General features: G+C 37.8%; 2 protein-coding genes across 3 annotated transcripts; one reads left to right on the top strand and one right to left on the bottom strand.

Annotated features, from left to right (window-relative positions):
- Positions 1-2: 2 nt before the first annotated feature.
- On the bottom strand, positions 3-7331 carry rufy1 (RUN and FYVE domain containing 1). Of its 2 annotated transcripts, none has more exons than XM_056769225.1 (17): positions 7029-7331; positions 6205-6378; positions 6006-6126; positions 5817-5918; positions 5599-5722; positions 5462-5523; positions 5082-5217; positions 4890-4991; positions 4216-4332; positions 3960-4127; positions 3783-3880; positions 3036-3155; positions 2824-2953; positions 2631-2725; positions 2494-2542; positions 1602-1679; positions 3-1440 (listed from the first exon to the last, which is right to left on the bottom strand). In XM_056769225.1, the coding sequence occupies exons 1-17, from the start codon at positions 7276-7278 to the stop codon at positions 1300-1302; spliced, it is 2067 nt and encodes a 688-aa protein (XP_056625203.1). In that variant the 5' UTR covers positions 7279-7331; the 3' UTR covers positions 3-1299. The 2 variants fall into 2 exon arrangements, with proteins under 2 accessions (XP_056625203.1, XP_056625204.1); XM_056769226.1 differs by having other exon boundaries at positions 6006-6123; positions 7029-7329.
- A 935-nt stretch (positions 7332-8266) lies between these two features.
- Positions 8267-10969, top strand: hbegfa (heparin-binding EGF-like growth factor a). The gene is given in 7 exon segments (XM_056769788.1): positions 8267-8458; positions 9026-9241; positions 9356-9459; positions 9462-9556; positions 9660-9815; positions 9905-9986; positions 10078-10969. Coding segments are annotated over 6 exon segments (705 nt in total). The 5' UTR covers positions 8267-8397; the 3' UTR covers positions 9978-9986; positions 10078-10969.
- The last annotated feature ends 14731 nt before the right edge of the window (positions 10970-25700 follow it).

Below are 25700 nucleotides of genomic sequence, written 5' to 3'. Positions count from 1 at the left end.
CGTCTGATTCCTTGATTCTTTACTTGTGAATTAATACTTTGAGGCAGTGTTTATTAAATCATGTACAATTCTATACAATTTCCAGGAATTTTAAAGTTCATGACAGCTTTATGAACAGGAGACAAATAAAGCATTCTCACTAGGTACAACATAGGAACTTGTCATACAATCTAAAATATACTTTTTGTATTCAGAGTGTAAAAAGTCACATAAAAAGTTTTATCTTTCATTAGTTTGAGTGAATTAATGTTAAAAAAATGAAAATATCTATCTGCTCTTCAGTTTTGCACACAGGTTATACCATCAAATATTTTTTTATGGACTCAAGAAAAATTCACTTTAGTTTGGACTTTGATGAGCAGAACAAAGTGTATGCAAATCGTTTACAAAACCAATCAGTTTAGACTTTACAATAAGGCTGTATTTGTTAACATTAACAAAAGTTTTGACTAACATTGAGCGATATAGTTTTCAGCATTTAATAATCTTTGTTCAATATAATTATTAATGTTAGTTCACAAATTTTTGATCGTAAAAATATGTTGCTTAATGGAAAAATTAAAATGAACTTGGAACAAAGTTTTAAAAGTATTGTTCATATTGAGTTTTTTGTTAGGTATTGCATTAACAAAGTGTTAACACACAAAACCTTATTGTAAAGTTATATCATTATTTTGGGATTAACACAAAATTAATTGATAAAAGAATAGTTTTCTAAAAGATTTGCCTATTTACTAAATACTTTTACTACTGATTTTTTAGTAACTGGTACCCCTTTTTGACCAATGAGAGCGCTGCTACCTCATGAGCTGGTGTTATTTGTTACAAGTCTGACCTGCACAATCTGTGGATTAAATCTTTATAGTACACACATACACTGAAAATAAACAGATATAATCTTGGCATAATTGCATTGAGTCTCCTTAAACAACCACGCAAAAACACATGCAGTGGACTTCAATACTCCCTAATCAGAATTTACAAAAGTTTACAAATATTGACAAAATTCAACAAGAGATCAAAAAAGCATAGCATATAAATCCTCTGCATCCACCCAAGGTGAACGCTTGAAAGGCTCAGATGTGTTAGTTCTCTCCCTAAAATGGAGACTATCAATAAAATTCATTCTAATTTTACTGTTGTTATGGCGTAGAATCACCCTGCAAAATAATCTGCGTACAATTTGACAACAAGGTTTTGATCAAAGTCATAGTTAATGCATGACCGTTACTGTTAATCAAAAACTACCAAAACATATCTGTAGTTCTACACGCACATGATCAGCGGATGTGAGTGTCGTCAGGAGCCGATGGAGCTCCGCTGGAGCAGAAGAGAATGACAGACGTCACAGACGCGGACCGGTTTGGGGTACGAGGACAGGGCGAGCTCATTACTGGAGCAAAGGTTGCAGTAGATGTCTCCACAGTTCCTGCAATGGTGCTGCAAAAGAGAACGAGCGATAAGTCACGTGAAGTAGGGCAAAAATCATAATCACAATTAATTTGGCCAATACTTATTCTTGAGTTCTTGGAAAATGTTGTTGGAAGTCAAAATTGACTGTTCCGATCAAATGCACAGCGATTTGATGAAAAGTTACTTACTTTCCTCCGGGAGATCGAAAACTCTTTCTGGCATTGTTTACAATTTCTGGCTTCGTCGTCCTTTAGCCAGGCATGACCCTGAAAAACATCCAGAAAACAAAAATCTTGATCTCAATACTCATATAAAGGATAAGATTTGTTCTTTCACTACTGTCATGTAATGCAACGAAGACTACAAAAGTCATAAAATTATACTTTGTGTATAATTATCTCCATAAAAATAAAATAATGATGCTTCCATTTTCAAGGAGTTTTTCACACCCACAATTTGGCTTCAGATTTTAGGTGTACATTTTGATTAACTCAGTAATATTTATTGCCATGCAATAAATATTACTGTTTCATCGAATGTATGCCTCTGGCCTGAAGTTAACTTCTGGTCTGAAGTTTAGATTGCTAATCGGTCTGGCTAGTGGCTAATTATATAACCATATATATTTAATTTAATTTATATTAATATTAATTATATCAAAATTTCTGTCTATATTAATTTATTAAATAAACAATTTGTTTTTATGGGTCTGTTATCTTTGTCGCATTGAATTTTAGCCAAGTAACGGTTCTTCAACTGGTAACCCAAAATAATACTGGCTACACATACTTTAATTTGCAAGCTGATGTAATTTACCTGTTATTTCTTTTGCTTGTTAGCAGAAATAATCTACAGGGACTCTATTCTTTGTGGATTTAGTTAAATTTGGTCCACAAAAGCGTACATGAGCAGTAACGTTTGTTTATGTTGTTGCTTTGAAACCGTCTATAAGTTGGATTTCCTCTCCCTTCAAACAGTTTTAACTCATAAAAAAGAATCATCAAAACTTAACGTTGTTTATAGCCAAGCAACAAAAAAATTGGCTGATTTTAACTGAATGTTCCTTAAATGTTCCTGTACCTTCAAGGCATTGTTGACTTCTTTAAAATCCTCCATCTTTAGTTTGGACCTAAAAGCAGGATTTCAATGTGAAATGTCAAATGTGATATAACAGTACTACAGGTTTGAAGATGATGATGATGAAAAGAAGCCCTTACTGGCTAAGATGAAGGCCCATCTCCTGCAGGGCCTTTTCCTGCTCCTCACAGAGCTGATGAAGCTGTTTCTTCTCCTGACGAAGTTCAAGCAGTTCCTGCAGAAAGACAAAGATCAAACTTCTACCTGATAAACTTCATATCAAGAATTCGCTCTTGTTTTCTGCTTCTAAACTATTTATTGAGTGTATCCCACCGTCTGCAGGCCTTGCAGCTGCTGCAGCTGTGTGCGCAGCTCTGCGCTGTTGTCCTGTTCTCTCTGCAGCTCTCTCTGCAGCTTCTGTCGCTGTTCCTTCTCATTGCTCAGCTCTGACTCCAGTCCCGCCCTGCAGGGAAAAAGAACATCAGCAGATAAGGGAGGAATTATCACGGTGAAAGTGAAAAGGGCTTATGGAGTCCAGAGCTAACCTGAGCGTGTCCAGGTCAGAGAGACGCTTCTGCAGAGCGTTTACTTTCCCTTTGATCTCTGCTTTCAGCTCGCTTTGGCTTTCGTCTGTGTTTTTGCGCACATTCTCTGAATTTTCAAGCCTGTAGAGGAAGCATACAGAGAGGATTTGCACACGGTAAGATTTGAAGTCCATAAGAAATCAAAATTGAAGGTTCATGGCTTTTAGTATAAACCATGCAAAAAATCAGCCACTTGTTCAAACATTTACATTTTTCTATATATTAAACTATGACATTTTATTGAATTACTACCACATACATATGTGACCCAGGACAACAAAACCGGTCTTGTGGGTCAATTGGTCAAAATTGAGATGTTTACACTAGCTAAAAGCTCAATAAATAAGCCATTGATATATGATTTGTTAAGATCTGACAATATTAGGCCGAGTTACAACGATTTCAATCTCTGGAAGGGTGCAAAAAATGAAATAATACTGAGAAAATTTTGTCCAAATTAAGTCCTTAGCAAAGCATTTTACTCACAAAAATTAAGTTTTTATAGATTTATAGTAGGAAATTTACAAAATATTTCTATGGAACCTGATCTTTACTAAATACCCAAATGGTTTTTGGCATAAAAGAAAAATCGATCATTTGGACCGATACAATGTTTTGTGGGTCAATGCCAAATAAATTCCCATGCTACTTAAGACTGGTTTTGATCCAATATCACATATCATCTTTACCACGAGGTATGACTATCACCTCTGCTCCAGTTCTTTCATGACCGCCTCCATCTGAATCATCTTCTTTTCAAGTAGTAGCATCTCCTCCTCTTTTTTCTGTGACACTCGGTCCGACTCCTGATGGGTTCAACCAGATTTAATAGGTTTAAAAAGGTTCCATGTAAACCTATAAAAAGTAGACTGTTATGTGCGGTACCTGTGCCTTGTTGAACATCTGTAGGTTAAGTTTCTTGACCTGATCCAGCTGCTGTCGCAGCGCAACCAGCGTGTCCTGTTTCTCATGAGTGTCCTTTTCCAGAAGCTTCATGGCCACGTCCATTTCCTGCTTCAGACCTCCCTGTAGTTCCAGCTCCTTCTGCAGCTCCTGATTGGTCAAAGTGTGCAGGCAGTTTTTGCGATTGGTTCCTCACAATGGAGTCATTGTTGTTACATTGATTGGTGTTCAGTCTCACCTGCCGGATTCGTTTCTCCTCCTTATACTGCTTCCAAACCACATTGTACATTTCATCCAAACCCTGCCGCGTCTGCCGATATGTCTCCAACTCCACCTGACTGTCCTGAAGAGACACCTTTAAAACAGAGATTGTATTGCTCAGGTTGCTCTTTCATAGCTCTTGTGTTGTAGGTATTAATACAATTTTCAGATGTTTCTCTTTTTACTCGGGAGAAATTAAAATTTGAGTCAATTTGCTGAGAAATGTTTGACTTAATATTAAAATCTTCTATACATATTAACTTTTGATTCCAGACTTGACAAATCTGAGCTCAGTTTGAGACAATGTTGAGATTTCTTCTGAAACTCTAACGGAGACATTTCTGAAACCTCGGTCTTGTTTTCTCAAGAGAAATATCTGAGACACAGATAAGACCTAAGCAAACGTTTCCATTTGCTTTTCATTCAATCTTGGAGAAATAATTGAGAAATTAAAGAGATCTCATCCTCATTCAATTCAAACAAAATTATTTCACCTCTAAAACATTCCCACACACTCCTGGCATTGATCTCACTAAACCAAAGCGAGGAACTACATCCCGATGTGCGATTCTTTAGCAAGGTAGTGTTTAACAGGCTTTTTCTACAAAATGTTGCAAGGGAGAAACTAATGTGAAAGCATCGAGATTTTACCTCCTCTTTCCTCTGACTGTTCTGGAGAATATTCGTATTTTCCTCTTGAAGCTGTTCCCGTTCCTCACGCAGAGAGTTGATTCTGTCTGTGGCCGCTGTGAGCTGAACAGAGACACCAATGTCACATCAAACGGCATTGCACTGATGTCCTAATAAAATGCATCCTTGCAGATTGAGATTGAAGATCCTGACCTCCTCAACGAGTTTGCCGTTGGTCTTCTCCAGCGAGTCCATCTTGGCCTGAAGATCCGTCACCGTGCAGCTGAGATGGCGGTTCAGCTCTTCAATGTAATGTTTCTGGTCAAGGACGGCTGTCATTTTTGTATCACTGTTTGCCATGAAAGAGTGAAAATATTCAACATTATAAAACATCCATAACATTTTATAAGCTGTACTCAATATCTGATTAATTGTGTTATAAAATTCCTTGAAATGCCGGCTGAGCAATTTATGTTTCAATCATTCACATTTTATTGTACAAATTAGACTATTTTCTTTATTATTTACCAAACGATCATAAATCATAATCATAATAATCAATACGTCAGAAAGATCGGTCAGTCTTTACTCACTCTTGTTTGGTCTCAGTGGCTTGTGGATCCTTCAGGTACAATGAGAAATCAATGACACACACCTGTATCAATGAGAAGACAGTGTTGTTCATACTCTGTCACACTGCTGTCAAAGTTTCCGTGATGGCACACGTCACCTGAGAATCCAGATCTTCTCCTTTCACACACAGATTGGCATCGATCACATTGAGACCCACCAGCATGCCCACAATCACGACACCTTCCTCTTCCATTATAAGAGAGCCGGCCTCATAAAACTCTCTAAAAAGAGAAAAGTGACGTCAGCACACATCTTCAATTCCTTCTAGTTGGTATTAAATGAATACATCCTAAAAATTAGAGGATGCCCTCTCACCCAAGAAGGTCTCGCCTATTAATAAGAACTTTCATGTAGTCTGCGATTTTTTTCTGCATGAGAGCCAAATGCATCCACGCTCGAGCTCGTCCGAGTCCTGTCCTACAAACAAACAGAAAACCTCATAAATATCCCAAAACAATTCTGCTCTCTGCTTAAAATATGACGTCAACTTGAAGAGACGCCTACTTGAGTCCGGGCATATCCCGCACACTGGTGGCGATGTCAGCTGACTCCGGGCAAATCTTCTCTATCGACTCCAATGGAGCCCAGATAGATTTACTCTGACCGATGAAAGATTTCCTTGCTGCTAGGAGAAAAACAGGAACGTCAGGATTCCCCCATAAATGAATCAAGTGCCGTATCCCAAATCTACATTGACTCGCACCTTTCAAACCATGTTTAAGGCAGTGCTCCAGAACCACAAAGAACTGCTGCAGGGGTGGATAATCCGAATCGAGCGTCCGTCCGAGACTGAGCGAAGACTGGATGAGAACCTTAATGCTGAGCTTCATCATGCTGAGGAGGTTTGACCTCTCCACTGCCATGTGATCCTTCATACCTGAGCAGATCCAAACACACTGTCACTCAACAGTAACACAGGTGTAACACACTTCCTGCGGCATCTGAGGCCAATGTGACCACAGTTCGAACTCAAAGTGTAAAAGCAAATCAAAGCGAGTCATTCATTACAATACCATACAAGAACAAAACGGAACATGAGCGGAAGCGGAAGTTCCTGCAGGAGAATGTTTATTTGTAGAAGCAGGAAGCAGGTGCACGGTCTTCATATCCTCTGAACGCATCAATGACGGAAAACACAATCATGTGCATTTCATTACATAAAGCATAAAAGGAGAAGTGACACATGTTGGTTATTGAAAAAAAAAGTTAGTAGAGCTAAGATACAGGCAGGCATTGCTCTGCACTAGTGATTACAAAAGACAAGGAATTATTCGAAAAACAACCCAAAAATCAAGTATTGCCTTTGTTTTTTGAAAATTATGTATAGTTTAGAGCGCACAAAAAGGCTATTAAACCTTGATTAAAGTTCATACGAGATAAACAATGTATTACTGACACGTGTCCCAAACGCATTATCATAGTATCGTTTATTAACGCTGTTGCTAACTTGTGATATTTGTAATAAGATAAGCAGATAAACTCAACATTTCTTTCCGCTAATGTCAGCATGTTGAACAGGTGTCATACCCGCTGGTTTGACGTGATCCGATGTGTGTTGTTGTGTTCCAGCGCTGTAGTTGTTTACACTGCTCAGCGTCTCCGTCGCTTTACGAGCAAACGACAATATCGGCGCCGACCACGAGCTGTCTGCCGGTTTGTCCCTCCGTACCTCGTCGGTACCGTTGGCCACTTCATCTTGTCCATGTGCCGTTGTCTCCGGTACTTTTGCAGGAGAGTCTTCGCCCAAAACTTTAGTGTTCGCATCCTCGTCCGCCATGTTTACTTGTCAAACATGTGACTCCAGACCAGAGCAATCGAATTTCGATGATCCGCGTGGATTAATCGATTGACGAGGATGAATGTTTTGCGCGCACAAAAGCCATTCAATCACACTAAAAAGACGAAAATAAAAATGTGAAAGGAAAACATGTCAAAGAGAGACAAGATAAAGACATACATTTCTTCAGCATGAAGTCATTTTTACATCGTGTAGGCTACTAGCAGATCTTATAAGTTATTGAATCTCCGCGCAATGTTTTCCGTCTCCACTAGATGTCGCTACGTTTATTATTTTGAGGCTGTGTTCAATGTGTTCATACTTAAATCTAAATCTAGGGATGATCAAAGTTGTTCTTAGGACTAAGACTTGATTAAAAATAGTTGATAACTATATGTTCTCGATTGTCAAATGTCACTATAGGTGTGATAAAGAGCGCATGCAGGTGAAGTTAAGGATGTGAACGATTTTGGCAGATAAGGTAACACGAATGAGTCATGTCTCAATTTGGTCAATGACCATTCAGTCACAAAACTATTACATTTGAACTGTTTACATTTTTGATTAGAGATGAATTCTGTGAAAAAGTTTGCGTACATTAGTTTGCCATGACTTAGATGACATCGTTTGGTGTGCAGACTTAAATTGATTGTCTTGTATACTTTTAGTCAAATAAAGACTACTTATAGCCTACTTATTTAGCCCGAATTGACTTATTTGCCTAAATACAAAAGTAAAAAGTTTGACTAGAATAATTTCCTCATAAATTACATTTAGCTAATTAAACGAAAGTTCTTGTTCTGTGTTTCTTTGTTACCCCTCAAACATAAAGCACAAGTTTATACAATTTTAAGTGTCTCATCTATGCCTCCATGCTTAAAAAATTGCTTTCAGAAAAGATTAACTAACAAACCCACGCTCGCAAATGTGACGCGCAACTAGTGGGCGTGGCCACTGTTGTATTTAAACGAGGGTGACTGACACGGCGCTGATTTTCTAACCTTCCAGCGTGACAGACGCGTTCAAAGTCAAAGCGACGAATAAACGCTCACTGTGGACATTAACGGAATAAACCTGACGGGAAGGATTTTATTTTGAACAAACTCATCGATTCTAGTCATGACAAGAAGGGAAAATATGGAGTTTTTGATAAGTTTGCGACTTTTCGTCGTTGCCCTTGGTGAGTATTTATGTCTGTCGGCGTCTCGCTTCTGAACTCTCACAGCTTTATATCTTTATATTAATGTAACGTTACATTTAAAGTCGTTGAGGATATTTTTTGTGCTAATAAACCCTGTGCATCTTACATTTGTGTATTTTAAAACGAACTTTCCCCTCCTCCGAAACGGTCTAAACTTTGCCGCGAGAGTGTATTCTCGGTAGACACACAATGTCACTCGCTGTTTTAGGAATATTCTGGGATATATTTATTTTTGACCCATGAGTTCATTTGTTAGCTCACTGTCTGTGCATGCAGAAGTTTTGTAAATGAAGTATCCCAGCACCCTCTAGGGGTGTTAGGTAATGCTGACAATCTATTATTAGTTTTAAATATGTTTGTATGTCAGCCAAATAACATCAGAAGTATTTTATTCAGCTCTATGGTCACATTCAACATGAAACCAGAACTTTGTTCATTCTTATAAAACTGCATAAACGTGCTCAAGACCAGTTGAACTTCAGGAATCCAGTCCATAACTGTTTAAAGTGTTACATTGAATTTTAATAGGTATTCTTTGCTTTACAGCGGCTGTCACATGGGTGAGCGGTGCGTCCATCGAGAGGTTTGAGAGCGAGAGTCCTGCGCAGACAGCTGTGATAGACCTTCTGGAGGTATTGAATGAACGGAGATCTTCTGAGGAACACAAGCAAGTTGAATATGAGGAGGATGAGTACGAGTATGACTATGACGGAGAGGACGACGACGACGACGAGTTTTCTGGGGATTATAATGTTCCTTTGGGTAACTAAAGATTGAATTTGAAAACCGAAGCATTATTGTTGTGATTTTAACTTGTGGGACACGGAGTATCCGTTACCTCATGATTGATTTGACATTTTTCTTTCACCCAAACAGTTGCGTTTTCAAGCAAGCCGAAAGATCCCAGTACGGTGTTGGATGCAGAAATACTTGATGGCTCGAGGAGGAAGGGTTTAGGAAGGAAGAAAGGAAAAGGAAAGGAAAGAAGAAGAGAAATCCGTGTCTGGCAAAATACAAAGACTTTTGCATCCACGGAATGTGCAAGTACCTGAGGGACATAAAAGGACCCTCGTGCATGTAAGTTTGAGCCGTTTGTCATGTGATCTCCTTATATTTTATGCGCATTGCATTTGGCTGTTTTACTTTTGTACTGACCGTGTGACGCGCCACTTCTGTCCAGATGTGATCCGGGCTACTCTGGGGAGAGATGTCACAGTTTCTCCTTGGAAGTTAGGACCGAAGAGAGTGGGTACAACCGCACGACGGCGCTGGCTGTGGTGGCCGTGGTTCTTTCTACTCTATGTCTCATCATCATTGGACTCCTACTAGCACTCAGGTTGGTTTTCGTCTTTGTTTTTATAACCACTTATACTGTTAAATGTTGTTTTTGTGGCTGTAGATTGAGACCTTTTTCTCATCACCTAGGTTTCACAAGCGTGGAGCGTATAATGTAGAAAACGAGGAGAAAATTAAACTGGGAGCTGCGCCTCACCACTAAGAGAGAGAGGTAAGTGAACAGCATCTCGCGTATGTCCCATAAACTCATCTAGAGTGGTTCAACAAAGTCGCTTCACATTTGGCTTTCTTTTAAATTCCAGGGTGACTGTGTGGAAATTCTACCTCAAAATTAAGTGGCAAAGTTGATGTTGTGATGAACACACAGCATGCTGGAGAACAGGGTTGAGTGATACCGCTTGTTTGGATTGAGTCAAAAGTTAAGCCCGATCTCTAGCTCAAAACCTGCCACAAACTGGAACCCTGGCAGACCTGATGGTTCTCGAAGAGGCTCTGAGCTGGCCGGACATTTTGGTTCGATGCATAAAAATGAACTGCCCAGGGTTAGGAATGTAGTTTGGGTTTTTGGAGGCGTAGCGAATCTCGTCCCGAAATAAGTATTCTTATAAGCATTTGTGTTGTCTTGTGAACTCCGTTAATCATCTGGCAATGCTTTAATTTATTTATTTATGTATATATTAACATATTTATTTGTATTTGAATGTCCTAATGCACTGCCGTTATTTTTGAAAGTCTCTGTTTGTTGTGTTTTATGTGTATGTAAAACTTTATTTATTAAAAAACGCAATATTCTTAAGTAATATTCCTGAGTACTGAACATTATTAGACAGAAAAGCAAAATTTAAAGTATAAATATGCAAATCCTTTTGATATTTTTAATGAAGATGATTGGCAATAGTTGTATCTCCAGGACAGTGTTAGAATGTATTTCCAGCAAATGTTAAGTCATATTTCAAGCTCTTTCTTTTCTTTGGTTTATAATGGAGAAAAATATTTTTTGGCCAGTAAAACGCACTCCGTAAAACATTGTGAAAATTCTGAGATGTGAATTTAATGTCCCAAGCACAAAATTGGTCTTTTAGCAGTCTGCTTTTTGTTTCCTTTTTTAAGAATCCCATTTTCTCTATGTAGTATATTAAAATGCTGAAACTGCAAATTAATTGGAAAATAAATCTTTTTGATATAAAAGCCCAATCTATTGTTCTGTCAGTTGTGGTGTGAATGTTCCGAATGCACCCAAGGAGGAAGATTATTGGATGATGTAATGAGTCATTTCCTTGTGAGAGCAGTTAAGACCGGTTTTCCATTTTGGGGACTGGAATAACAACATGGATACAGTCTTCGTTTTGACATAAAAAAAAACCTTTGTCTAGTCTGCCTCCCAAGGAGTTACTTTCATGTGAAATGCACCTGTATCCTGAACGTCTCCATGTTCATATCTACAAACCGCAATTCAAATGAAGTTGTAAATAAAAGCAGAATTCAGTGACTTGAAAATAGTTTTTGACCCATTTTTAATTGAATGCACCATAAAGGCAAGATATTTAATATTCAAACTGATAAACTTTATTTTTTTTTCGAAATATGCACTCATTTACAATTGTATGCCTGCAACACGTTCCAGAAGAGCTGGGACGGTATTTTTACAACTGTGGTACATCACCTCTTTTATCAACACTTGAGCGGTTGGGAACTGAGGACATTGTTCAACTTTTGTAGGTGGAATTCTATCTCATTCTTACTTGATGTACAACTTCATTCGCTCAACAGTCTGGGGTGTGTTGTCATATTTTGCGCTTCATAATGCGACACATTTTCAATGGGACTGCAGGCAGTGCAGACTAACACGTGCAGAACGTGGCTTGGCATTGTCTTGTTTAAATAACCTGGGACGTCCCTGAAAAAGACGTTGCTTGGATGGCAGCATATTTGCTCCAAATCTTGTATGTACCTTTCTGCATTAATGTTGCCTTCACCGATGTGCAAGAACCCATGCTACGGCATTAACAAACCCCCATACCATCACAGAAGCTGGCTTTTGAATTTTTCGCTGATAACAATCTGGATGATCCTTTTCCTCATTATCCAAGAGGACACGACGTCCATGATTTCCAATAATCATCAGATCACAGTACACTTTGCCACTATGCATCAGTCCAACTTAGATGAGCTCTGGCCCAGAGAAGCTGGCGGCGTTTCTGGCTGCTGTTGATGTATTGCTTTCGTTTTGCATGTTATAGTTTTAACTTGCACGTGTAGATGCTGCGACAAACTTTGTTTACTGGCAATGGTTTTCCGAAGTGTTTCTGAGCCCACTTGGTAATATCAGAATGATGTCAGCGCTGGTTTAGGCCCTTGTCCCTTACATGCAGAGATTGTTCTCTAAATCTTTTGATGATATTATGGACTGTAGATGAAGAAATACCTAAATTCCTTGCAATTGCCATTGAGTAACGTTGTTCTTAAACTGTTGGAGTATTTGCTCATGCAGTTGTTCACAAAGTGGTGAACCGCGCCCCATCCTTGCTTGTAAATGACTGAGCCTTATAAGATGCTCCTTTTATACCTAATCATTGTTTCTAATATACTCGTTCACCTGTGGAACGTTCCAAACAGGTGTTTTTTTCAGCAAACCTCAACTTTCCCAATCTTTTGTAAAACTATGTGATGCCTGCTTCAAAGTCAAAATGAGTCAATATTTGCAAAAAACAATTAAGTTTATCAGTTTGTATATTACATTCCTTGTCTCTGTGGTGGATTCAATTAAATATGGGTCAAAAAGAATTTGCAAGTCACTGTATTTTGCTTTTATTTACATTTTACAAAATATCGCAACTTCATTGGAATTTGGGTTTGAGCATTAAATGCTATTTTATATGCATATATAACACACAAACGACATGACTTCACAACACATTACTGGTATTACATTCTTGCGTCATCATTGAAATTGCACTTCCTTGACAGAAAGTGCAATACTTGCGACAGCCACACCTACAGTATTCAAACTTCCATTTTATCGCACACAATGTAAATGAACACAGAATTTACCCCCTTGATCCTTAAAAAAACTTACGACAGATTCAAAAGAGGAACCCACACCGCGGAGCTTGTTTCCGTCCGACATGTTTGAAGTCGGTCTCAGATCTTTTGTTGGTTCTGTAACCTTTGACCTCAACTCTTTTAAACTTTCAATTTCCGCAGCGAACCACCTTGACAAAGTGCCTTAAATAGCTCGACTCAAGTCATCTGCACTGAATGAATAGATCACCTAAAAATGAAAATTCTTTTATAATTTATTCAGTCGCACGTCTAGTAAAACTATATGACTCTTTTTTTCTGCCGGACACAAAGGAAGATATTTTGAATAACGTCAGTTCAACCAAACAATACCGGACCCCATTGACATCTATTGTATAAAACTACATTTTTCAAAATATCTTCTTTTGTCTTCCACTCATGCAGGTTTTGAATGACATGAGGGTAAATAAATAATGACAGAATTTTTAGTTTTGGGTGAACTGTCACTTTAATAAATTGCTTATTTGTTGTCAAGCTATGGTTGGTTCGTCTTACATCTCCAAAAATGTTTGGCAAGGCGACTTTACCACAAACTGATACGAATCGTTTAATGTTTATAATGGTGTACGTTGCTTCACTCAGCGTTCTGTAATCAGATATGACGTGGTCAGCTGACCGAACTGGCAGAGGATACGAGTAGCTCATCACACGCTGGGTGGCCGTCAGTCTTCTTTTAGGAATGACATCATTCTTACAGTCCATGTGCTTTACGAGCGATCCAACCTAAGTCCAACACATCTGGTGGGAATACTTTACATGTGGACTTGGGTGAACTGGACATATGGGTTTGTGTCACACCCTGCCAGTATGTTGAGCTTACAGATCAAGATTCTGGGCTGAGCACTGTAGGCCGATTTTCCATTTCCATTCGCCCAAAGTAAACGCTTATATCCAAAGTGACACCGTGCATTTAAAGTACAGTATACATGTATGTGTGCCCTGAGAATCAAATGCCAAACCGGTTCAGCTGCAGGACCATTTAGCAGGATTATAATACAATAAACGCTATGACATGAAGACGTTAAGAGGTTGTGATAATGACTCAGATGAGCAACATTTTTTGTTTGCCATTAAAATCTGCCTTTCTCAAAGCTTATTTGTTGAGAAAGGTGTTTCCTGCTTGTTCAAACTGTAACAATGGATCATTTCCAGTGAAGAATGGAAGTGCGCATTTTGACATTTGGAAAACTCATCAGGCCACCGGCTGGTGTTTGAAGCCAGCGGTTTGTTTTTGCTGCTGTCTCATCATTCAGTGTGTTAAACCGAGAGTGTTGTGGTGAACTTGTGCGTCTCTCAGGAGTTTGTTCGTGCCCGGTCACCTGAATCAGTGTATTATGGTGTATTAGTAGCTCGCTGGCACCATAGCAGATCAGCTGCCGTAAGGCTGGATGCAGAATCACTCCGCTGGTGAAATACAAGCTTTGATGGATGAGGTGATGACAGAGTCATTGTGATTCAACACTAAAGCTGCGTGATCGAGAGGAGTGAAATACTCTTTCACTATTTGCAGCACCAGGACAATCTAGGAGATGATTGCTCGTCTGAACGCTTTATGAATTTGGGCAACTCATTTTTTAAATGCGAACGTAGCTCAAAAGAGAAAAAAACTCTTTGCATCAATGCATTTCTTCACAGTTCTATGGCATTGCTGATTATAGAAATGGGTCAGGTCTATTTTTTCATGTAAGAGTAGGATTCTGTCTCATTTGCTAAATTTTTTAAACCGTGTGACAAGCATGAATTCTCAAAATTCACAAAAAATATTATTTTGCTCTTAATAGATCATTAAACATGGAAATTGGTAAAATTCATTGTGCTTTTTGTCCAATTTAATTTTTCATGTGCACCTTTCTTATCACTTAACGAGTCATTTATGTAAAACTATAGTTTTGTGAAATCATATTTTTAAGAAAGTCAAATGTTTGCCATGATTTTAATAATATAGGCTACTCTAGCATTTAAAGGGATAGTTCACCCCAAAATAATGATTTAATCGGAGTCATATACATGTTTTGAACAACGTGAGGGTGAATAAAAGATTAGAGACTTTCTGTTTTAAGGTTAACTATCCCTTTAAACATTAACTTAAACCTACTATATGTCTTACACGCATGTACCTTTAACACTTTTATACAGTACATTTGTGCACATTTCATTATAAAAATAATAATGTTTGATTCTGGTTAAGAATTTATTGTTTATGGTTGTCTCGGAGGACTACGCTTCATAAATAACTTGAACTCGCTCTCATGCTTTCACAGAGTCAGTCGTCTTCTCTCTAGCGATCCTGTCCCTCATGATCCACCGTCAGATTCCTACGCCGTGACCTCATAGCGCTGGACAGACACTTGTGTATCTTTATCACGTTATTAAATTCTCACCCGTCTATTTAGAAGCTTCGGAGGGTCTGAGCTGGATTGTATGTCAGATGTGAGGGTCTGATAACAGCGTGCCGGAGAGGAGCTGGGAAGGGTCAAAATGACTACAAAGCCATGTCATTTTTTCACAGCAGCTCCTGCACAAACATATCAATCGCAGTGGACGCTATCAATAAACATTAAGGCATCTGATGGTGTTCTAGGGCTGTTCCTTGCGTTGTGCATTGCCTTTTTTTAACACGTTGCAGAATTCAGCCAGAAGGGAGGGATGTGTTGCACTTGACTCACATATTTAAACAAGAGGCCGTAGCCTCCCACATCCGACGGTTGGGGAGGAACACACCAAACCTTGCTTGGTTTTTGGAAAAATGTCTTCCATTATTTAGCATATTTTATAGTGTTTTGCAGGGCCTGTTGTTCATTTAAAATGTATCAGAGTCACTGAGAATTAACCAGATTTGACAACTACTTTGTTTTTATGCGCTAGAATATTATTCATGTATGGTCATGTTGTGAATATATGCCAATATAACATCTCCTAATAATCTCAATGTGGCTGTCGTGTGTCTGTATTTATCAGGATTTTTCTCATTCATTAAGTCTTACAATATCCACCATAGACAAGCTTTTATTTATTTTTGGACATATTCAAACAACAAATTAAGGAATTAAAGTCTGTTGACTGGTTGCCAGAACCACCCATATTTTGGCTGGTTGCTGGGTGGTTTCGTATTGGCCATCCTTAAGTCTCTATGATATTCTACTCCCTATATATGACTTGGATTCCTTCTTTTAAAGGGATAGTTCGCTCAAAAATGAAAATTGTGTCATCATTTACTCACCCTCTTGTCATTGTAAATCTGTATGAGTTTCTTTCTTCTTCAGAACACAAGAGAAGATATTTTGAAGCATGTTGGTAACCGAACAAACGGTCGGTAAGAAGAAGTAATTTTGCAGAATTTTTCGGTATTTTTTTTGCAGATTATCCATGTTCAATGTAAAAAACACAAAATCTACTGTTTACACACCTAAAGGATTATTAGGAACACCATACTAATACTGTGTTTGACCCCCTTTCGCCTTCAGAACTGCCTTAATTCTACGTGGCATTGATTCAACAAGGTGCTGAAAGCATTCTTTAGAAATGTTGGCCCATATTGATAGGACAGCATCTTGCAGTTGATGCACGAAGCTCTCGTTCCACCACATCCCAAAGATGCTCTATTGGGTTGAGATCTGGTGACTGTGGGGGCCATTTTAGTACAGTGAACTTATTGTCATGTTCAAGAAACTAATTTGAAATGATTCGAGCTTTGTGTCATGGTGCATTATCCTGCTGGAAGTAGCCATCAGATTATGGGTACATCGTGGTCATAAAGGGATGGACATGGTCAGAAACAATGCTCAGGTAGGCCGTGGCATTTAAACGATGCCCAATTGGCACTAAGGGGCCTTAAGTGTGCCAAGAAAACATCCCCAATTACACCATCACCATAAGTGCATTAATGAGAAATTGAAAAGGCGTTCCTAATAAACCTTTAGGTGAGTGTATATATATATATTTGAAATATGGTCAAAAACGTAAAATTACAGAAAAGAAAAACAGCGAAAATATGTAATTTGATTAGTGAAACTCCTTTATTGACAGGAAAAAAAATTACAGATTTTTTGACAGTGTTGGATTTTGTCCATATTATAGAATAAAATGGGTACCGCCACTGTTTGGTTAAGAAATTGCCTTTTGCGTTCTGAAGAAGAAAAAAAGTCATACCTTTGAAATGACACGAGTGTTGCCTAGTAAATTTGAAAAGAGCACCTGTTAAATAAAAAAAGCTGAAAACCCACATACAGTAACAACTATAGTTAACATGCCGCAGTTCCTGTTGATAGATTTGCTTGTGTGTTTGGTTTGTGAAGTTCAGGCCACAGAGGTGGGAGGTGTGTTCAGGGACGCTGGAATGCGAGTAGGGGATTTTTCGTATGGTGAGCTCACTGCTTTTCTATTAAAGCTCTGATTTACAACAAAGAGTTCACAAGATCCTTTCTAAAGCAGTGATGCATCCCATTACCATGAGAAAAATCTGCAGACTTGTTTAGCCGCATTCAATCCTGTAGAAAGACCAGCAATACTGGCCACCAGAAAGCTGCGGTGATATTTTGGATGCCAATGTAGCTTAGTTCTATCTATCTGAGAACTAAAGTTCACCCAAAAATACAAATTCTGTCATCATTTATTGAAACTTGTTTCGTTCTTCTGTGGAACGCAAAAGAAAATATTTTGTGTTTCAGTGGTTTTCTGTCCATATAATGGAAGTCAATGAATGTCAACGTTGTTTGGTCACCAACGTTATTCAAAAAATCTTCTTTGTGTTCTGCTGTAAAACTGAGGGGGAAATGTTATCAACAGCCAAATATGGACTTCCTGTTAAGCTAATCATTCTTTTGACCATCTGTTTAAGCAATTAAACTACTACAGGGAGTCCTTAATCTTCACCGGTCCTGAAACCTGCAATCTTTGCAATAAGCGGAAGCAGTATTTCAACCACAACCGCAGAAGTTACAGTCAGTGACTTTGATGTCACATCGCAGGGTTTTGCTATTTCTTCTAGAAGCCTGGCTCATACTTAAAAGCCTTCATTCGGTTTGCTCTGAATTTCTGAAACTCTTTCAAAATTGAAATACGGTTTATTGCAAACACACGCTTCCACCCGTCAGATCATTTAAAAGCAATGATTACTCAGTTGCTTCCTCTGGTGAATGTGTAAGAGTGAGTCACAGCGCCCAGTCTTTGTGTCTACATATGGGATCTCTTCCTCTCTGAACCCCCTGTTGTGTTTCTGTAGCTTACGGGCAGATGAGTGGCCCCGGAGACAATACATGTGCCGGTGGTGGAGATGACGTATGGGCTTTAACAAGTTTGGCCCAACATCAATAAACTTATATTAAATACTCATCACATCATAAAAAATCTGATTCTTGAACGCTGTGTTCATGCTTTTGCACTGCATCGTTTTTCTCAGCCATCTACATCAACATTTAAAGGAACAGTTCACTCAAAAATAAAACGTCTGTATTTATTTACTCACCTCACCCTCATGTTGTTAGAAATCGGAGTTAATTTCTTTGTTGTGATGAACGCAAAGAAAGATATTTGGAGGAATGCTTGTAACCAAACATTTCTTGGACACCATTGACTACTATTGTAAGACAAATGCTTCACACATTTCTTCTGTTGAACACAAAAGAAAATATTTATAAAAATGTAGGACAGCAAACTGTTCTGGGGCACTTTTGACTACCATTGAAATTGTTCCTACTATGGTGGTCAATGGTGGCTTAGAACTGTTTAGTTACAAGCATTCTTCCAAATATCTTTCTCTGTGTTCATCAGAACAAAGAAATTGATATAAATTTGGAACAACTCAAGGGTGTGTAAACGATGAGAGAATTTTCATTTTTGGGTGAGCTGTTTATTTAAGCTGCCATTTAAAATACAAATATAAACATTAGACAAAATAGTAAGAGAAGAAACTCTATTACTAGATAAATGTTGAGGGTCTGTCTGCAGTGTTGATCTCTGCATCATAAAAACTCTAAAGATAGACATGTGAAAGGGCCAAGGGTTATATTCAGATTTTGGACCCAAGTGTTAATCGCCGGCTTGACCCACAAAAATATCTCCTTGTGTCTGTGACCGACTTTCATCTAAAGCCATTTGCAACCTGCCGTTCTCAATAGATGTCATGAATATTTGTACAGCACCTTATTTAAAGTCTAGTGTAATTTTTCAATTAATTTTTTCTTTCTTTTGATATTTTATTTTGCACTAGCAAAAGTGTAATTTTTGCATCAGATTTTATTTGATATTTTACATTATGCACTAAAAGGGACACTTCAGCCAAAAATGAAAATTCTGTCATCATGTACTCCCACTCAGATTGTTCCAAACCTGTTTACATTTCTTTGTTTTGCTCAACACACAGGAAGAAATTTGGAAAAATCTTGCTCCCCATTGACTCCCATAGTAGGGAAAAAAATACAATGGGAGTCAATGGGGAGGCCAGATCTGACATTCTTCTAAATATCGTCCTGTGTGTTCTGCAAAACAAAGAAACTTATACAGGTTTGTCAATTTTATACAGGGTGAGTAAATGGTTTTTGGGTGCAGTATCCCTTTAAATTCTAGCGAAATTCTAGCCAAATGTTGACCATAACAACCCTTTGACTCAACTATACATCTATCACTCCCAGCATCTTTTTGTATGTTTTATTAATAATCAAAAAGTTAACATTAGCGTATACATTTTGATTTCAACTTGAACAAAAGAATCACTACCTGTAATACTCACCATCTATTCTACCCTGGAAACATCCCAGACCACCTGCAAGAGGAACGGTTTGCTATAAAAATATTCTTTCACTAATAAAGTTGTACTGAAAGCAGAAGCAAGAATGAGGAACAAGAACACAAAGACAGACTTTTACAGCCAGTCATTATAGTGGGAGATTAAAGAGCGTGCAGGTGGATTTTGGGGTGTAAATCAGACATCTGTTGAGGTTAATGTTGAATCTATAGCGTGCTGTCCTCCCTCAAGCTCCGCCTCATAAAGAAAACCAACGGAGATTAAAGGAACGACTCTGTTCTCTGGCTAACACGATGGGTCATTCTCCTACATTCCTTGTGTAGGCCGGGCTGATATTATGGGATGGTGACAGAAACTATGAAAAGGCTTTTGTTCAATTCTTTTGCACATGGCAACTGAAGACAAGGTGGATCTGTGCACACGCTGTACTTTGGGTTCATCTGCATTACAACTATGTGTTTATTGATCTCCAGTGTAGAGGAGACATATCATCAGGAATTCCATCTTTCTTTGAACTTTTGAGATAAAAGAGTTTGATGGTCTATGAGTCACACTGAGAACACCCCTTCAAGATTAACATGGCTTTATCTGAAATCCATCTTGGAAGCAGTATAAAAATAGATGACCACCTACAAATTCAGGTGAACAATTCTTGTTAAGTGCAGAAACCGGTTTATTTTGAATGGCTCTTATCGTTTCAGTCCTATCCCTTAGATTTAAAACCACAGATTATCTCTGTAACATCAGATGTTTCTCCTGGACATCAATGAGATTAAATGGAGTGCAGGTGGAAACTTTTGCTTGTTTCTTGTACCACGGAAATGTCTCCTAGGAAAAAGAGGCAGAAATCTCACAAATGTGTTATAGTTTCAGAAGAGATCGGAAGAATGTCACAAACTGAGCTCAGATTTGTCAAGTCTGCAATCAAAAGTCAATATTATTGAAGATCTCAATAGGAACTCGATCATTTTTCATCAGATTTACCCAAATCCAGATTATTTTTCACCTCCATACTCTTCATGGAATTTTACTAGTTTCATGAAGAATCATCCAAGCTGAAACTTCAATAAAACTTAACGGAAAGTCCATAAAGTCTCATAAACTATTGAAGAGCAACTTCTGAGCAATACAAACAGGCTGTTATGAAGGACGGGACAGTCGAAAACTGTAAAAGTGAATAAGTAATTGCCTATAATATTTTAAGTCAACGTTACTCTGAAGACACACAAACATTGACCTCTCATTCACCATTCAGCACTGTCATCAAGTTGACAAAGCACAGCTTCATTTTAAATCTGCCTATTTTAGGAACGAGGGCAGTTGTTTCCCTTTTCCACCCGCCTGGCAGCCCGTGCTATCTTTCTTCTCCTTGTGAGATCTATTTTTGGATGTTTTCTTTTTAGGCGGATTCTGAATTTCTACAATAAACTCCAGAAAAGAAAAAGAATTGATGAGGAGTTTTAAAGTCGGACTCAGATAAGATGTGTTATTGTTGGCTTCACTGGTTTAACCCCTTATGGGTCTCAACATGTATGAAGGGAATGTTACACTGTATATATCACATGCTTTTTACTCAGAGAAAAAAATAATCCGCAAAGGAGACTGGCGGAAGGTTTATGATACTGTTTATTTCATTGAAAATGTTTTGATTATTACATAACATTATTTTTTTTGCAGTTTTCATTACTGTTTATGTTCTGTTATGTTATGCTGCCTTGGGAAAATTGTGAGTATAACAATCACGCCACAAAATATACTCCTTATAATTTTACTGAGAAATGACGAGAGCATTTTACTGTACAGTGAGAGAGGGAGAGAGATGGCATCTTGCCAAGTTACTGTTTCATTTTGAAACTTCTTTATCTGTTGCAGTGGAAAAGGAAAGTGTAACTAAACATCGAGGCTATTAATAGCAGTCAATACTTTACAGAGTTCATATTTGTCAATTTCTGTACAGGCACATAATCAAGAGGTTTAGATGCACATGAAAAACTTCTCAAACGTATTAATTGATTGAACGCACATTGACCAGAAGGATATGATTTGTGACACTATATAAATAGCCATTCAAAGTCTTCTAATGCAACAACATTTAAGTGTGACAACTTGCCCCATCCAAAAAATATATATTTAACTAGTAAATTATGAAAAATAACCTCGTGCCGAGCACACAGTTCAACTATTTAACAAAAAATCCTTACAGTATAGCCCTAGTTACAACTTTCTAAAAAATACTTTTTATACAGCAGAGCATTTTTATTCATACATTTGTTATAAGTAATATTTATAATAAAAACATAAAATACATGTTGCTCATAAAACTGGTCTGCTGTGAACTGTTTTTGGGACTGAACAGCATCTCTCTGTATTTCTGGTTTGGCATGATTGATAAAAACCACAGTGAACTGCTATCCAGAGCCAAACGGAAAGCTACCGTCTGTGTTTACAGAGGAAAGATTTGACGTCACACTATCCGTGTGCTTTTCCTCCAGGCTATATACCTTAGAAGCGTTCAGGAATGCCACCTTCACGCACGGTGTAATCTGTTGCCAAAGGCAACATCAGATCTTATCAGATATGAACCTTCCGGTGAAAGAGCTACAATTACAAGCCGAGCGCTGACTAACTCGTGACTCCCTATGTGGATAGTCAGAGTCTTTACCACGGATGTTTTGTCACCTGCAATGTGAACTCCATGTTTCCACACACCCATGGGACACGTGTGTCACATTTCCTTTATTGAACGAGGACTTTAAAGATGTTTGTTCTTTACTGAACCGACACAAAACGTATAGCTTCTGTGCTCTTTTAAAAGGTGTGAAGTATTTATAGCACAGAGAATAAAGTCACTCTCTCAGGTTTGTTAATGTGTCAGAAAGTCAGTGTACAAAGGTGAACGTGTCAACATAAGAGGCTATATATGGGAGGAGATTTATTAGGTTTCACCTTTGACTAATATATTTATGCTTCACCTCATGAGATGCAGTGTTATATCCGCCAATCGGTATTGAATGATAAAAGCAATTTTTCAAACTATCAGCCGATAGTTTAAAAACTGCTGATGATCAGTGTCAATATCATGTCATCAAAAGAAGACAAGAAAATAACATGAAATTGGGCTCTGTAAATAGAAAATGTTAAGAAACATCGCCAGTTTGATGTTCAATATTAAAAGTAATAATATATTAATAAATATGAATTAATAATATGAATTAATAGCATTCAGAACGTTAAGAAATATTATATAGGCTAAAAATTAAATCTTCAAAAATGGTATCGGCAGACACCTCTGAATGATCGGCTATTGGTATCGAGGAGAAACAAAGTATCGGTACATCTCTAATTTTAAATCAAAAGTCAGAAAAAAGACTAAGAATAAGTTGTAAAAATGTGTTTATATAAATATCATTGCTATTTTATTTTATTTGAGTGATTTTGGCTTGAAGCATAATTTGGAAACACTGTCTGGAAATTCTGTCATTAGGTGTCTGTCATAAAACAAGGTTTCCTTCTGTTTTATCAGGATAACGCCTAATAGCCGATACTTAAGCAGATGTTTAGTCTTGTTGTGTTGTTTTTGTTGCCCATAGTAGCCCAGAACAAGTGAACTTTGCTCACTTTCTCCAGACAAATAAAACTTTGATAAATTGCTGTAAGCTCATACAGTGTGCAAAAACAATGATGTGAAGTTCAGACCTCTGAATACTGTTGTCGTAAAGAGCAGCTGTCCGTTCTGAAAAAAGCCAGAGCAGTGTTGTGTATCAACACCACCCAGAGTTTCCTGACCTTGAGACAATCTAGCCTGTGAAATTCACACAACGCCACGGCAGGACTTACAGCAAGAACCTTCAAACAAACTCCTTTCTTAAAATTGGTGATTGAGAGCCGACACACACAATACAGAACGTCCCTCGACAGTCTATTTTTTCCATTGCTGACAGCTACAGACAAGAGCACAAAATGTGTGATGATGTCAGTTTAAACTGCAGATCTGAGGTTACATGGCATATCAAGGGGAGCGTTCTTAGAAATGCTGCTAAAAAATAAGATTTAGCGGTAACTTCATTACATGTCATTGGTAAAAATTCCACAAAACATGAAAATGTTGGTAAGAACACTACATTTTTCACGGTAAGTGGAAAGTAAAAAATGTTCGGAAAAACTTTTCATAACGTAATGGGAATGTTAGAAAAACGTTCTTAAAAGCATATTTTCTTATTTAGAAAATAACACACTTAAATCATTTTTATGCTAACTATTTTTTTGTCATTTTGTTACTATGGAGTACAATAATGGCAGTTTATGAATCACAACTTTTGAACAAACAACCTTTGGGTTACAAGGCCAGATCTAACCACTAATCCAACCACAGTCACTTAGACGAAATCTAAAACAGTCCAACCAACCAAATATCGTTTGTGTAATCCCAAATATTAGCTTTAGTTTTTTTCCCTCATGTTGTTAAGGAGATCAAAGTCTGCTTAATTGTCCATTCTGCCACATATACATATACATATACATATACATATACATATACGTACATATATATAGGGGATTGAAATTGGGCTACTCTGCAGGGTGCATAAACATAAAACTACACAGAATAAAAAACACAGATAAATACATTATTATACAGTATAAATGTAAAATACAACTTTTACAAGCATTGGTTTTTAAAAAATGAAAAAGGAGATAGGTGATGCCAGATAAACAATCTTATTTAGCATTAAAAGACATCAACATCCGCTGATGTGTTGGGTGGAGTTAAGGATCTGTCAAGGCATGCTGGGTGCTCCCTGTCATCTGTGAGGCTCTCACAAGTCTGGAATGCTGTCCAAAATTTCCCTTAAGCCCAAAATGATGCTGGTTTTATACGGCTATTTTTTTTTTTACAAACTCCCACAAGCAGGTTGTTTAATGGTTTCCCTCAATAAATAGTTCCTGGAATGATTAAGATGGTGCTATTTGCTGACCAATATGTGCACTTTTCAGATAAGTGCTCTGTGATTATATGGTGATTTGACGGTACCAGGACAGACGAGGCTGTTTCTCAGAAACAAACAAAAATGGTAACCAGAGAACATGCCGTGCTCGCACCTGTATATGAAAGAATGAATCAATCAAGTAAACATTGACATAGTTACTGTACGAGATTCCAAGATTGTGATACGTCAGACATAACAAAAGATGTGAAATACTCCAGATGGAGAGATCCTCATAATCATGATGTTTGCCCATTTAGTGTCACCGTTCTCTTCTGTTTGGGGCAACAAAGAAAACATGTACCCATTCTCTAGCTATCATTTTAAAATCACATTTTCTATCACTATGGTTCATTAAACTTAACCATTCTTAACCAACAAACGATAAAACAAGAGATAGCATGTCAGAAACTTACACCGCAAAAGGGCCCTGATTCACATTTCATGTCTTGGAGCAGAATGAGAGAGAGTGAGAGAGAGAGAGTGTGTTAGAGAGAGAGAGAGATAGACAGGGAGAGAAAGCATCAATACATCAAAGTATTTTAAAGAATTTGTTTAGGTTTTTGCAGTTATTAGTGACATAAATTAATAACTAGCTCACGACAAAAATACTTCTCTATCTAGTGTGCCCGTGTTACAGACTCAGCAGAACAACACACTGAACCTGCGTTCCTTCCAGAACTGAATTTAGCAAGAGCAGACACCTGGCAGACTGACGGAGAGACTTTCAGACCCTCATCATTGTAATGACTCCCAGGAGTTTAGTTTGGCCCGGGGAAAGAGATTCAAGTGTGACATAGACTATCAATCATGTCACTTCACGCAGCCATTTCATCACTCCCCATCTAAAATGTGACGTGATACAACATCTTTTTTTAATCGGTGTTGCTACCCAAATGCACGACGATATTTCTGCTGATTGCAAATTCGGTACATGTATCTGGTTGTTTGAAGGCCATTGTAAATGTACATTGTTTAACATTGTCCAAGCAACAAAATAGTATTTTTATCTCATGTTTATTTCATTTTCAACTATAAGCACTGCTTACAATTATTGTCTCTAAAATTGCAGCACCACAACACGCCTTGAACATACATTAACTGCATTGGCAAGACTTAA

This window comes from Triplophysa dalaica, chromosome 16, assembly GCF_015846415.1.
Source record: "Triplophysa dalaica isolate WHDGS20190420 chromosome 16, ASM1584641v1, whole genome shotgun sequence".
In the NCBI taxonomy this organism is placed as follows: Eukaryota; Metazoa; Chordata; class Actinopteri; order Cypriniformes; family Nemacheilidae; genus Triplophysa; species Triplophysa dalaica.
Note: the sequence above shows the minus strand (reverse complement) of the source record. Positions and strands in the feature narration are given on the sequence as shown.